The sequence below is a fragment of the Bombina bombina genome, chromosome 3 (assembly GCF_027579735.1).
Source record: "Bombina bombina isolate aBomBom1 chromosome 3, aBomBom1.pri, whole genome shotgun sequence".
Lineage (NCBI taxonomy): Eukaryota > Metazoa > Chordata > Amphibia > Anura > Bombinatoridae > Bombina > Bombina bombina.
This window is the reverse complement of record NC_069501.1, coordinates 646,666,026-646,682,309: the sequence shown is the minus strand read 5'-3', so window position 1 is coordinate 646,682,309 and position 16,284 is coordinate 646,666,026. Positions and strand designations below refer to the sequence as shown.

General features: G+C 37.6%; 1 protein-coding gene across 3 annotated transcripts in view; it reads left to right on the top strand.

The window, feature by feature from the left end:
- The window catches only part of LOC128653833 (multidrug and toxin extrusion protein 1-like), a 363,968-nt gene that overhangs the window by 179,955 nt on the left and 167,729 nt on the right, over positions 1-16,284 (top strand). For all 3 annotated transcript variants that reach the window (XM_053707365.1, XM_053707364.1, XM_053707368.1), the window contains one exon: positions 12,282-12,430. In XM_053707365.1, the coding sequence (XP_053563340.1) occupies positions 12,282-12,430 (149 nt within the window). The remainder of the gene's footprint in view (positions 1-12,281; positions 12,431-16,284) is intronic.

Genomic DNA, 16,284 nt, shown 5'->3' with positions numbered 1-16,284 from the left:
TTACAACAGATATGAGTGGTGGCACTGGGCAAGTGGGCCTGGCACACACGCTGGCAGGCAGGCAACTGCAATTAGATTACACTAGCAGACTGATGTTTCACAGTCAAAAAAGTTTTTTTTTTTAAATTTACACTACTGTTACACCAGATATGAGTGGTGGCACTGGGCAAGTGGGCCTGGCACATGCTGGCAGGCAGGCAACTGCAATTAGATTACACTAGCAGACTGATGTTTCACAGTCAAAAAAGTTATTTTTTTTAAATTTACACTACTATTACAACAGATATGAGTGGTGGCACTGGGCAAGTGAGCCTGGCACACACGCTGGCAGGCAGGCAGGCAACTGCAATTAGATTACACTAGCAGACTGATGTTTCAAAGTCAAAAAAGTAGTTTTTTTTATTTACACTACTGTTACACCAGATATGAGTGGTGGCACTGGGCAAGTGGTCCTGGCACACACACTGGCAGGCAGGCCACTGCAATTAGATTACACTAGCAGACTGATGTTTCACAATCAAAAAAGTTACTATTTTTTTAAATTTACACTACTGTTACAACAGATATGAGTGGTGGCACTGGGCAAGTGGGCACAGTATACGCTGTTAGCCTTGCGCACAAGCTGTCAGGCGGGCAACTGCAACTAGGTTACACAAGCAGACTGATGTTTCACAGTCAAAAAAGTTTTTTTTTTATATTTACACTACTGTTACACCAGATATGAGTGGTGGCACTGGGCAAGTGGGCACAGTATACGCTGTGAGCCTGGCACACACGCTGGCAGGCAGGCAACTGCAATTAGATTACACTAGCAAACTGATGTTTCACAGTCAAAAATGTTTTGGTTTTTTTAAATTTACACTACTGTTACACCAGATATGAGTGGTGGCACTGGGCAAGTGGGCCTGGCACACACGCTGGCAGGCAGGCAACTGCAATTAGATTACACTAGCAGACTGATGTTTCACAGTCAAAAAAGTTTTTTTTTTTTTTAAATTTACACTACTGTTACAACAGAAATAAGTGGTGGCACTGGGCAAGTGAGATTGGCATACACACGGGCAGGCAGGCAACTGCAATTAGATTACACAAGAAGACTGATGTTTCACAGTCAAAAAAGTTGTTTTTTTTATTTACACTACTGTTACACCAGATATGAGTGGTGGCACTGGGCAAGTCGTCCTGGGACAAACACTGGCAGGCAGGCAACTGCAATTAGATTACACTAGCAGACTGATGTTTCACAGTCAAAAAAGTTTTTTTTTAAAAATTTACACTACTGTTACAACAGATATGAGTGGTGGCACTGGGCAAGTGGGCCTGGCACACACGCTGGCAGGCAGGCAACTGCAATTAGATTACACTAGCAGACTGATGTTTCACAGTCAAAAAAGTTTTTTTTTTTAAATTTACACTACTGTTACAACAGATATGAGTGGTGGCACTGGGCAAGTGAGCCTGGCATACACGCTGGCAGGCAGGCAACTGCAATTAGATTACACAAGAAGACTGATGTTTCACAGTCAAAAATGTTTTTTTTTTTTTATTTACACTACTGTTACACCAGATATGAGTGGTGGCACTGGGCAAGTGGGCCTGGCACACGCTGGCAGGCAGGCAACTGCAATTAGATTACACTAGCAGACTGATGTTTCACAGTCAAAAAAGTTATTTTTTTTAAATTTACACTACTATTACAACAGATATGAGTGGTGGCACTGGGCAAGTGAGCCTGGCACACACGCTGGCAGGCAGGCAACTGCAATTAGATTACACTAGAAGACTGATGTTTCACAGTCAAAAAAGTAGTTTTTTTTATTTACTCTACTGTTACACCAGATATGAGTGGTGGCACTGGGCAAATGGGCCTGGCACACACGCTGGCATGCAGGCAACTGCAATTAGATTACACTAGCAGACTGATGTTTCACAGTCAAAAAAGTTTTTTTTTTATTAAATTTACACTACTGTTACAACAGATATGAGTGGTGGCACTGGGCAAGTATGCACTGTATACGCTGTGAGCCTGACACACACGCTGGCAGGCAGGCAAATGCAATTAGATTACACAGGGAAAAAAAACAAAAAAACAGACTGATATTCTAGCCCTAAAAATGGCTTTTTGGGGTGCTGTCCTTACAGTAGAGACCAGATGAGTCCTTCATGACTGTATTGGACACTGAATACACTAGCCTAGCTATCAATTTCCCTATTAAATCAGCAGCAGCTACACTGTCCCTCCTCTCACTAAGAAAGCAGCTTCCGAATTAATCTAAACTGGCTGCTGTCCAGGAGCTGGGAGGGTCTGGGAGGGAGGGTCTGCTGCTGATTGGCTGGAATGTGTCTGCAGACTGTGAGATACAGGGTCAAAGTTTACTCAATGATGACGAATAGGGGGCGGATCGAACATTGCATGTGTTCGCCCGCCGTTGTGAAGGCGAACAAGCTATGTTTGCCGGGAACTATTCGCTGGCGAACAATTCGAGACATCACTAGTGTTAAATATGATTGAATCCCAGAAGTGGGAAGACACTTTTTGTTGGGTAACAGTTGATGCTGTATCACTGTACTCATCTATTCCTCACAAGGAAGGCATCAAAGCAATAATGTTCTATTTAAAGAACGATTCAGAGTACACGTATGAGTTTCAGGATTTTCTAGTGGAAATAACTAACGGCTAGATCACGAGTTTTGTTGGTAAGAAGGCTGTGCGGTGCTAATGAGCCTTTTTCTTACCGCTCACTTAAGCCAACGCTGGTATTATGAGTTTTCTGCAAGCTGGCGTTTGCCTCAGAAAAGTGAGCGTTGAGCAAAATTTAGCTCCACATCTCACCTCAATACCAGCGCTGCTTAAGTCAGCGGTAAGCTGGCAAAACGTGCTCATGCACAATTTCCCCATAGGAAACAATGGGGCTGAGCTGGCCAATCAGCCAATAGAATGCAAGGTCAATCCTATTGGCTGATTGAATCAGCCAATCGGATTGAACTTAAATCCGATTGGCTGATAGCATCAGTCAATAGGATTTTTCCTACCTTAATTCCAATTGGCTGATAGGATTCTATCAGCCAATCGGAATTCAAGGGACGCCATCTTGGATGACGTCATTTAAAGGAACCTTCATTCTTCTTTAGGACTTCGTTTGAAGAGGATGCTCTACATCAGCTTTATTGAAGATGGACCCGCTCCGGTCCGGAAGGATAAAGATAGAAGATGCCACCTGGATGAAGATTTCTGCTGTCTGGAGGATCTCTTCTCCCCCGATTGGATGAAGACTTCTGCCGTATGGAGGACCACTTGTGCCCAGCTGGATGAAGACGGCTCAAGGTAGGGTGATCTTCAGGGAGTTAGTGTTAGGTTTTTTAAGGGGGGATTGGGTGGGTTTTAGAGTAGGGGTGTGTGGGTGGTGGGTTGTAATGTTGGGTGGTATTGTATTTTTTTTTACAGGTAAAAGAGCTGATTACTTTTAGGGCAATGCCCCGCAAAAGGCTCTTTTAAGGGCTATTTGTAATTTAGTATAGGGTAGGGAATTTTTTTTATTTTGGGGGGCTTTTTTATTTTATTAGGGGGATTAGATTAGGTGTAATTAGTTTAAAATTCTTGTAATTTTTTTATTTTCTGTAATTTAGTGTTTGTTTTTTTCATAATTTAGTTTATTTAATTTAATTGTAATTAATTGTAGGTAGTTTAGGTAATTAATTTAATTATAGAGAAGTGTTAGGTGTAGTTGTAACTTAGGTTAGGGTTTATTTTACAGGTAAATTTGTATTTATTTTAGCTAGGTAGTTATTAAATAGTTAAAAACTATTTAATAACTATTGTACCTAGTTAAAAAAAATAAAAAGTTGCCTGTAAAATAAAAATAAATTCTAAATTAGCTATAATGTAACTATTAGTTATATTGTAGCTATATTAGGGTTTATTTTATAGGTAAGTATTTAGTTTTAAATAGGATTAATTTATTTAATTATGTTAAATTTATTTAGTTTAATTTAAATTATATTTAAGTTAGGGGGGTTAGACTTAGGTTTAGGGGTTAATAAATTTATTATAGTAGCGGCGATGTTGGGGTCAGAAGATTAGGGGTTAATACATTTAATATAGTTGCAGTGACGTTGGGGGGGCAGATTAGGGGTTAATAAATGTAGGTAGGTGTCGGCGATGTTAGGGATGGCAGATTAGGGGTTAATAAAATTTAACTAGTGTTTGCGAGGTGTGTGCGGCGGTTTAGGGGTTAATACATTTATTAAAGTGGTGGCGATGTCCGGTCGGCAGATTAGGGGTTAATAATTGTAGGTAGGTGACGGCGATGTTAGGGATGGCAGATTAGGGGTTAATAAATATAATCTAGGTGTCGGCGATGTTAAGGGCAGCAGATTAGGGGTTCTTAGGTATAATGTAGGTGGCAGATTATTGGTTAAAAATATGTATTTTAGTGTTTGCGATGTGGGGGGGGGGCTCAGATTAGGGGTTAATAGGTAGTTTATGGGTGTTAGTGTACTTTTTAACACTTTAGTTAAGAGCTTTATGTTCTGGCGTTAGCCCATAAAACTCTTAACTACTGACTTTCAAATGCGGTAGGAGTCTTGACAGGAGAGGCTGTACCGCTCACTTCTTCCAAGACTCGTAATACCGGTGTTAGGCAAATCTCATTAAAAAGATAGGATACGCAATTGACGTAAGGGGATTTGCGGTAGCCTCGAGTCGTGGAAGAAAAGTGAGAGGTACACCTGTACCTGCAGGACTCGTAATACCAGCGGGCGTTAAAAAGCAGCGTTGGGACCTCTCAACGCTGCTTTTTAAGGCTAACGCAAGACTCGTGATCTAGCCGTACATTTCTCCTTACCCATAATTTCTTCCAATTCCAGGAAGTTTTCTATCTCCAAAGGTGTGGAACAGCGATGGGGGCTAAATTTGCCCCCTCGTACGCCAACCTATTTTTAGGTTGGTGGGAGTTTTTCCACATATTTGGAGATAGAGACATCTATAAGAAAGATATTGACATGTACGGAAGGTTTATTGAAGACCTCCTCTTTATATGGAAGGGTAGAAAATCTGAAGTTGAGACCTTTGTAAATATGCTTAACAACAAGGATGTTGGCCTCAGGTTTACATTTGAGTTATATGGTGAGAGAATCAACTATCTTGATCTCACCCTAACTGGCTCCAAAGAGGGTAAGTTTCTAACCAAGATATACAGAAAACCAATTTCGGGAAACTCCTTGCTTCACGGCAGAGGTTGCCATCCTAATCACACTGCAGTGCAGTGGCGAAAGGAGAGTTTATACGTTTAAAACGTAACTGTTCTGAGTATGGAGACTACTGCCGCAAAGCAAAGGAATTGGAACATAGGCTGAGGGAGAGGGGATACCCAAAAAACCATCAATATTGCAAGAAACAAGGTGGACAAAATACAAAGATCATCCCTTTTGGGGGACAGAAAAGTTAAACTTGAACCCTTTAAGGGAGTCAATTTTATCACCAGCTATAGTGTCCAGTTCCCTCAGATTTCAAAAATAATACGGAAACATTTTCACATTCTGGCAGCAGATGACAAATTAACAGAACTGGTCAAGAATGGAATTAGATGAAGTTCCAAGAAATGTCCTACATTGGGGTCCCTGCTCTCTCCTACCCTAATAAAAACAGAAAATACAAGGGTTTCCACTTGGATGAGTAGTACAGCCATGTACAATTGTGGACACAGAAAGTGTAGGGCATGTAAATTTCTTGAAAAAAATAAAACTTTCACCTCACATATAACGGGTGAGGAATTCAGGATAAAACCATGCATGAATTGTATGTTCTCTGAGGTTATTTATTTGTTAAGATGTCAAAAATTTGGGGTTCAATACATAGGACTTACCTCAAGGGACATAAAATCACACATTAGGGAACATTTATCTACAATTATACAAGAGAAATACACATTTCCATTGGTATGCCACTTTGTGGATAATCATCATGGAGAAGTACACACACTGAGATGGTGTGCCATAGAAAAAGTAAAACTTTCTAAGTGAGGGGGAGATTTGGAAAAACGTCTGGCAAAACGAGAGGCCTACTGGATGTTTAGGCTCAGGACTAGACACCCAGAGGGCCTCAATTCCAGATATGATCTAATTAACTATTGGGAATAGTTTAGTACATTTCTTTGAGCCATCCTGTTTCATCTCCGTAATGGTAATCCTAGGCCACTCCAAGGCCCCTATATATTATAATTTCTAGACTAGATATACTCTGTCCTTCCAAACAGTTATGCAGTGAACATTATGCTAATTATCTATCTGTTAAATCACTGTGTGCTATGTATTGAATAGATTAAAACAATTCTGGTCAGGTATATAATTTTTCTTGAGGGTTAGCTCCCCCCTTTTTTGTTTCCTCACATGCATCAGTAATCTCTGTATACATTCATATGGACACAGTACATCTAGTATAAATTTCATTTATGTCAGACATCCAATACTACAGATATATGTTACAGGTAGTATCTCACAGGGACCTAGACAGGCCCGGGAATTCAATGTCCTATTGTCATAAACCTTATTCCTATATGGAACTGGAAGTTATACATTTTTGTGTTCCTTGTACTGATTTATATATATATTTAGTTCTGACATGACATTAATACAGAATAGGTCCTTAACATTGCAGGTTATTGGCAACACATACGCATAGGTGCTAGTGAGGGGAGGCGCCACATGATTAACCAATCATTTTACCTCTTAGGGTTTTTAAACTATGGGGTGATAGCATTACACAGGCTATGACTATGGCATTTTGCTGAAATGCGTAAGCCCTTTTGCTGCGCTCCCTTCGGTAATTTTGTATAGGTTGCTTGCTGTCCTATATTTAACGTTTTTTTGTAATAAAGTTTTTTCTTTTATTCACTGAGCGTTGGTTAACCTTTTTCTTTCATTTGTATAAGCATATAGACATAAACATTAAGCATAAGCACACAAAAAATAATATGTGTCCACAATTAAATACAAAAAAAGACGTCTGTTATCTATAAAACAAGCCCAACAACTGCATCTCTATTTGCAGAGTAAATTGTGACATTTTGGCACAAAAGTCCGATAAAGCACAAATCCAATAAAGGCATCTCTATTACATGAATCGATACTGTTGGGCACAGAATCTTTTTGTTATAATAAAGTTCCAAGGAAAGTAAAGCCAGTGGTCAGAGTCTAGCACTTACGGAATACAGGTATGCCTTTGAATATTCTTTAAATGTATACCAGCAGGGCTTACCCGGGGAATCTTATCAGACCTTCTAGGTGTGGGGCTCCATCCAGAGTGATTGCCGATGATTCTTACCACACAATGCTAGATTTTCGGGAGAAGCGTCTTCCCTCTGTGTTACTATGGCATCTTCAGTCACTGCTGGGAATCAATTCCATGTACTCTCACATGTGTATGATCACGTGCGGCCTCTACATCAATCCGGTGGTCTTGCTTACAATTCCTCTCCTCTGGTCTCTCCAAGTATAGAAGTGTAATCTGTATTCCAAAGGAAGGAATAAAATGTATAAGAAAGTCTGTGAACCTTCACATATAATTAAGCTTCCAGTGTTAACAGATGTTTTGGCTATTGCCTATCTACTTATAATTTTAGAGGGGCAAGTATTACAGATTACTGATTAAACTATACTCCTTTTTATACATTCTTTATTTGGATTGTTTACTTTAAAAAGATCTTATGTCTAGGCTTATATTTAAGGTGCTTTGGAATGTAAAATCTGATATGTTACAAAAAGGATGTTTAAGGCCTTTTTTTCTCCCTCCCCAGGTTTTAAATGGTATTGGTCACTTTGATGGTTATCACTTATAACTCAAGTTTTATGTTATATAATATAATGTATTTATTATATTTTAATTGTTCACATAAAATAATGCTTTGAAGTAAACTTATGCATCATAATGATTCTCTCACAGAATGTGTTTTTGTTATTTTTTGCATATGTGCAGTTCATGGTTTATGGAACACTGAGAATTGCATATTTTGAGGTGCAACAAAAGAATGGTATTGTATTAGCTACTTGGATGGCTGATTCTTGCAGTGCATCCTCCCTTTTAGAGGAGATAGTACACTGGAACACATGTGTTTATTTATAGAAGGTTTAATTCATGTGTTTAAGAGTGTGTGTTTTTTTTTCTCTCTCTCTCTCCTCTCCTCCCTACCATCTCTTTTGTTTCCTCACTTCAATCTGGTTATCTACTATATCAGTGATTTTTAACCTTTTTTTTGCCGTGGCACACTTTTTTACATTAAAAATCCTGTGGCACACCACCATCCCAAAATTTTTTAAAAATCACACATTGTAGCCTAATACAGGATATATATATATACACATACACACAGACAAACATACTGTATGTATTGTGCTGTTATGCCATGCCTCCTAACTACCCCTGCACTGGGAGTAAAAAACAAGAAAAGTTTAAAAAATATGTCACACTGTTGTCAGTCTGCCGCGGCACACCTGAGAATCTCTCATGGCACACTAGTGTGCCACGGCACACTGGTTGAAAAACACTGTACTATATTACCCTTTTTAGAAATTACAATGCCGCTTAAATTTGTATCATGGAATGTGGGGAGTTTTAAGATGCAAAGATGGGAATTGCAATACTTTTTGGCAAACGGTATACAGTTGATGTGGTCAAGTCTGTCAAGGACCCTGAAGGTAGATTTTTGATATTACAGGTCAGCATATGAGGTAGGGTTTGGGTGCTCTGCAATATCTATGTCCCTAATGAAAAGGCTACTGAGTTTTGGGCGGGTTTAATTCAGGTGCTGGCCCCATTTCAGGGTATGGATCTAATACTAGGAGGGGATTTTAATTTAGCTTCAGACCCCGTATGTGACAGATTCCAATCCTCGGGATGTTCAAGGTTGAGAACATCAATCAGCAAACACAGAAAGTTTGAGGGGAACATTTCTTAAAAATTGAAAGATACTCTTCAACTAGTGGATATCTGGAGACTACGCAATCCAGATGGTAGGGATTATACCTGTGCCTCCAGAGCGGCTCCTATTCTCTCTAGAATAGACCTATTTCTAATTCTCATTCCTAGGGTTATTAAGGATAAAATCTATGATGTGATGATTTCAGATCATGCACCAATAGAACTGTTTTTTTTTTTCAGATGGTCCCCCTTGTAGTAATAGAAATACCTTGCATTTTCTGTATTATTTATACTCTTCAGAAAGTTCAGTATTATTTATACTCTTCAGAAAGTTCAGTATTATTTATACTCTTCAGAAAGTTCAGAAAGAAGCATCTAATACATTCATGCAATGACTACTTAATGGATAATGAGAGACCTTTAGATAGTCCTGAACTATTTTGGGACATTGCTAAAGCAGTACTCTCCGGTAATTTAATAGCATACAATGCTAAGTTACATAGGAAAACTTGACAGAAACTTCAACAGTTGCAGGAAAAATTAACTGTGGCTTATCATTCCTATTGTGCAACACCCACAACTTTGACACGAGAGGCTTATTTGACAAGCAAAGAATAACAGGATGTTTATTTTGCACATCAAGCATCGCACTCATTGCTAAAAACTAATAGTCACTATTATAGATTTGGGAATAGGTTGGGTGAGCTACTTGCCTCTTTAGTCAAGATGCAATCCTCTTGCAAACATGTAGCAGCTATTAGATTTTGTGGTACTATAGACAGGACGCCAGCTGCTATTGCAACAGCTTTCACAAATTATTTTACTGATTTATACAGCCAAACATCTACTTCAATGGCACCATCACATAATATTTGGAAGAACTTAGTGCTTCCCCAAATTACACAAGAGCAGATAAAATGTTTAAATGCGCCGATTACTTGGGAGGAAATTGAAAAAACTATTTCTACATTAGCAAATGGCAAGTCTAAGGCCTTTGATAGGGTTGAATGGAATAATTTGTTTGAGACTCTTAGGCGTTTTGGCTTTAACGGCTCATTTCTATATTTTATTTGTAATATTTTTCATATACCAATGGCTCACATTTTGATTAATGGTGTTTTTTCCCCAGGGGTACCTGTATATAGAGGAACTAGGCAGGGTTGCCCAATGTCGCCACTTCTATTTAATTTAGTTTTGGAACCCTTAGCAATAAAACTACGCCTCTCTTTCCCTGGAATAAATATTAAAGGGTCGATATTACACCTTGCTTTATATGCGCTATTTGTGGAACACTCCTCCTTATATATTCATAAAATACTACAACTGATTACAAACTTTGGAGTTATATCAGGCTATAAGGTGAATATGGCCAAATCGGAGATCCTCTGGCTTCATAAATTCAATAATAGTATACATAGCTATCTATTTAAAGAAGTTAACCATCCTCTAACTTGGGTATTTGTCTAATAATCCTAGCTTAATATATAATTTAAACATCACTAAACAATGTATAGAAGTATCTGCACTCTTGGAAGGTTGGCAGCATCTTCCTCTCTCTTTAGCTGGCAGGATTGACCTTGTTAAAATGTTCATCCTGCCCAAATTATTATACCCTCTTTTAATGCTTCCCTTTCTTCTTACTAGAAGGGACTTAAAATGTTTAAACAACACAACGTGGATTTTCCTTTGGAAAGGGAAAACGCCGAGAATAGCCTTTAAGAAACTGCACGTCCCCCTATTTAAGTGGAGGCCTTGGTCTTCCCAATTTTAAGTGATATAATTGGGCAATGTTGCTACGCAATGTCCTGGATTGGCAATTAGGTACGGGTCATTTTCATGAAGAAGCATTCGAGGGGTATTTTTGGGTAAGTGGGAACTTTAATTTCTGCCCTATGTCTCTATTAAGGATTTACCTACGAACATTCTTACACATATTTTACATAGGGATGATCTTCTATCTTGGTGTTTAGCCCATACATTTTTAAAGCGTACATACCTTTCTCCCAGGTTTATCCCACTATTAGGAAATATTTATTCTCCAGCTGGTATGGATACTAGCCCCTTCCAGTTATGGAAGATTAGAGGACTGAGGGTAACAGAGGATCTTTTGGACACTTTTAATAGAGGGATATATTTATTCCAAGATTTACAAGCTCGGTTTAATATTCCACATTCTCATATCTATGCATACCTTCAGGTACGACATTATATTATGAGTTTAACGTGGGAAGGACTCCTCCTTTTTGGATACCTCGGTTTTTATCCAGCCTTTGTTATGGGTTCTTTTTCTATGTCTGGATTTTAAAAAATCCTTAATCACAAAAGATAGATTTAGAAGTATTGGATGGGTTGGTGGGTAAATGGAGTAGGTTATCTAAGTGGAGACCTGATTGTAGCAATGTGCGTGTCAAATGCCACTGGGAGAATGCAAAGTATATTTATAATGTTTATACTTGCCCAAGGATTAAATATTTTTGGGGAAAGGTCCAATATTGGATTAAACACTGTTTTAACATTGATATTACCTTGGATATCCCTCAAATTTGCTTACTTTAATGGGATAAATATTGATAAATGCAAAACACTTCTCCCTCTAATTATTCTGTTGGCTCGCAAGTGTATACTTGATTTATGGACAGTTAGGAATCCTCCCATGATTCCTCAATTAAACAATTAAATAATATGACAGTTATTTATAGAGCAATCGTGATACTAAATTGGATAGTTCAAATAGATTGAGAGGTTTTCTTAAAAAATGGCAACCCTATATAAAGACATTAGAAATAGAGATGCAGAGTACGATCGGGTTGATTGGCCGCAATTCTGCAGGGGGGCGGCGTTGCACCAGCAGCTTTTGTGAGCTGCTGGTGCAATGCTGAATACGGAGAGTGTATTGCTCTCCGTATTCAGCGAGGTCTGGCTACCTGATCCGCACTGTTGTATCAGGTCCACCAGACTTTGATAAATAGAGGCCATATAATTAAATCCATCATCTAATTTGATTAATCATTTTTTGAGAGAGTGGGAGAGAGGGGATTTTTTTTTCTTTTCTTCTTCCTGTCTCCAAATGAGAAAATACAGTTCTTTAATCCTTTGGACACAGTTGGAAAAAGGTAAATGTAAGCTTTAATTTTATCAGACAGATCTTCTGGGACTTATGTATACTAAATTAATATTGTATGCTGGATTTTTTCTTTTAATGTTTGTATTGTTATACTTATCCTAATGTGTTGTTATTAAATATTGATTCTTAATAAAAAAAAAAAAAAAAAAAAAAGTAGAACTATTAAAAGTAGTGTTACAACATGTGGTGTAACTCTAGAATAATAACAAAACAAATGTAGCTTATAATTATATTTCATTTCAGATTTATGGAGGAAAAAACCTGAAACTCATTGGTGTTATTATACAACGCGCTATACTCATCCTCTTTCTTGCTTGCTTCCCATGTTGGGCATTATTTGTTAACACCAAAAGCATTTTGCTTCTTCTTGGACAAGATCCCAAAGTGGCAAGGTACGGTATTATCATTATTTCTTTGATATAGAAAAGAAAGGACTATGGCAGAAAGCAGGGTTACACACAGGATTAAAAGGGACAGTAAAGTGAAAATCGAACTTTCATGATTCAGACAGAAAATGCAATTTAAAACAACATTCAAATTTACTTCTATTGTCAAATTAGTTTTGTTCTTTTGGTATCCTTTGATGAAGACTAAACCTGTTTAGGCTGATAGGAGCTTAGGACCGTGCACGTCTTTATAGCAGTCTATGGCAACAGTATACTACACATCTCTATAAACAATTTTGCAAGCACTACTGTCAGATGGCTTAAGATACGTTCTCACTCATTAATTCACCTAGGATTACTCTTCAACAAAGAATGCCAAGAGAACTAAGCAAAATTGATAATATAAGGAAATCGTAAATTTTTTTATAATGGCCTGCTCTATACAGTCAATATAAGTTTAATTTTTACTTCATTGTCCCTTTAATGTTTGCACTTATATTACAAGTTAATAGACATAAGATTATTGCATTTAAATTTAGCATATTGCAATTTAAGCAATTTTTTTATTTTCAATTAAACAAATAACTTCTAAATTAAAGCTACAAAATCACATACGTTATAATGGCTAGTCTATTCATTTATAATGCTTTGCTTCACTAAAAAAAAGATTATATATACAGTATGTGGTAAAAAAATAATATGCCAGGGTACAAGTAGAATGGAGCACTAATACTGCTTTGCAAAATCCATTCCGTTTTAATTTTGCATTAAAATGATATTAGTTAATCATTTTTCATTTGTAATAATTTCATGACCAGTGTAGGTTATGTAAGCACAGTAAACTCAACCTAAATTCACACATAACCTAAAACCTAAAAAATAACTTTTTTTTTTCTTTCTTTAATTCCCCTAGGGCTAGAAAATAATGTTGTATAGTTTTTATACAGCTGTTTCAGTATTTTTATTCTGTTTGGCATTTTTGTTTAAAAATTAAATTAGGAATGGTGATTATTCCTAGTGGTTGCTTTCCAAATTGCACTGTAGTCACAAGCTACCAAGTTTGTCTCATTACAGGCACAAATGTTTTACTTTTTTTCTTTAGCAGTAAAATATCTAGAGGCTGTATTATTCACTTGTACATTTCCACTGAATGCATCCCAGTCTAGATGTTTACCTCTGTGCTGCATGCACTTCCTCTCTTTTATCCTATGTGAACTACCTGTCTTCTCACTCTGCACGTGGCACTTTATTTGCTCTGCACTTTATGTGAACTACCTGTCTTCTCACTCTGCACGTGGCACTTTATTTGCTCTGCACTTTATGTGAACTACCTGTCTTCTCACTCTGCACGTGGCACTTTATTTGCTCTGCACTTTTCTTGCATTGCATTTTCATCCTTTAAAAAAATACTTTTAAATATTGTCTTATTGTTGCCCTCACCCATTTATTACTTCTGAACTGGTTCTGGATTGGCTGCAGGCATGCTAGCTAATTTAATTAACCAGAGTTAATTTGGGTGTAATTTGTAGGATTATATATTTTGAGGGCAATGAAAAACATTCGAGGCAATAGGCAAACAGAACCCAAGGATCATATTTTTGGGGAGTTCAGTAGTTTTTAAGGTTAACATGTATGCTGTTTTAAATGGCTATTTAGGTGACTTTGGCCTCTAGTTATCAAGGTCTGGCGGACCTGATCCGACAGTGCGGATCAGGTCCGCCAGACCTTGCTGAATACGGCGAGCAATACGCTCGCCATATTCAGCATTGCACCAGCAGCTCACAAGAGCTGCTGGTGCAACGCCGCCCCCTGCAGACTCACGCCCAATGGATCGCCAGCAGGGGGTGTCAATCAACCCGATCGTACTCGATCGGGTTGTATTGTGGCGATCTCTGTCCACCTGCTCAGAGCATCCTGACAGGTTATGGAGCAGCAGTCTTTGTGACTGCTGCTTAATAACTGCTGTTTCTGGCGAGCCTGCAGGCTTTTGCTATTACAAGTTACTGAAAAACCTCCTTGTGCTGTGCGTTATGGTGCGATAAGCTCCATACCACACAAAAGCCAAGGGCTGAGTTTACGTGCTCGTGCACGCTTTCCCCCATAAAAACTAACACCTGCGATCGCTGAATGGAGATCGTTGTAACGCAATCCCCATTGATGTCTATGGGGAAAAGAAAGTTACGTTTAAACCTAACAACCTAACACCCCTCTAACTTTAAATTAAATTAATAGATAGTTTATGGGTGTTAGTGCAATTTGCAGCATTTTAGTTATTAGTTTTGTCAAACATTTTTGTTTCACACAATCCATAACTACTGGTCTCAGATCGTGGAATGGATTGCGGTGGTATAAGCTATAAGCGTTATAGCCTGCCCGAACAACTTGTAATACGGCGCTTTGGAAAATCCCACACTCATTTTTTGCTGAATGGATCGTTGCGTTACAGGCTAAAACGCTTGCGGTATATACTGACGCGACTTGTAATATGGGAGACCTGCCATTCCACGCGCAATGGCAATTTTTTCAGCGGTGTAGCTGTACCGCACCATAACACAAAACTTGTAATCTAGCTGTAATATAGTTAAATATACATTTACACCAATACAAATACTATAAATGTGCATGGGCAAAAAAATTGTTTTGTCCAAAAAATTTGTTTAATGTTCTTCTTAAAAGTCTGTTGGATGAATTTCATACATGTAGGCATTTTAAATAAAGTGAGCAAAATTTAAACATAATTTACACAATGCCTTAGGCAGCATTAGAGATACATACCCTTCTTAGCAAGGCCTCATTTACAATCTATCGGACACCACTTTTTCATTTAACACCATCACAATAACATGTTTTTGGCTTTTTCCCAAACCCACAAATGTGTTTAGGGATCCTCCCTAAAAGCCTTATTTTTCCTATGGGGTGAAATTCAATTGAAATCACTTTTCAACATCTTTTCAAATTCTACTCGACTTTTTAAATTCAACACCTCAGAGCACTTGATAAGTCTTCAAATGGGCATTTTGGACATCTTTTCAATTATTTCCTGGACATTTGGAAACGGACTATTAACTTTTAAAACACTCTGAAATGTCCACATGAGACTTTGTAGAGGTCTGTTAACATACAATTCATTAGGAGACCTTCAAACAAAGTGACTCACAAAGGCACATTTACTAATTCAATAATGTAGACTCAAATATTTTAAAATGCTATGAATTTGTATTATAATAGGTTATTGTCACACTTATAAATGAGTATTTGCCATCTACTGTAAACTATAACCTTAACTGTAACCCTAAGAGGTGTGAATTGTTTATTATATCAGCCAGTTTCACATAACTGCCCAGTTTCTATTTTGAAAACATGAACTTCAGAAGCTTTTGTGTTGAAAACTTGTTTGTGGTTGCAGAGTTGTAATAAATGAATGGATTTTACATTGTGATTACTTGAGAAACTTGACTACCAATTTGGGCAGAAAGTCAAAAGCCATTTTGAGAGCAAATAGCCGATAGATTGTGATCAAACCCATAGTTATAGTTTAAGGAAACGGCAGAATCTGAAAGACAAAAAACATTTTGTTAAGAACAAATTTGCAATCAAACACCCAACGTTGGAAGCTAGCAGACAATGATCTGCTCACACTAGAGATGTGAAGAGTAGCTCAGAATAGAACGCGGATTTAAGTCAAAATAAGTCAATTCAAGTACTATATATATATATATATATATATATATATATATATATATATATATATATATATATATATATATATATATATAGGATTCTTGTTATCAATTTACCAGATAATGAAAAAAACAGCATGATAGCATAAAATATACCTTTTGCACCAACAGCATCATAAA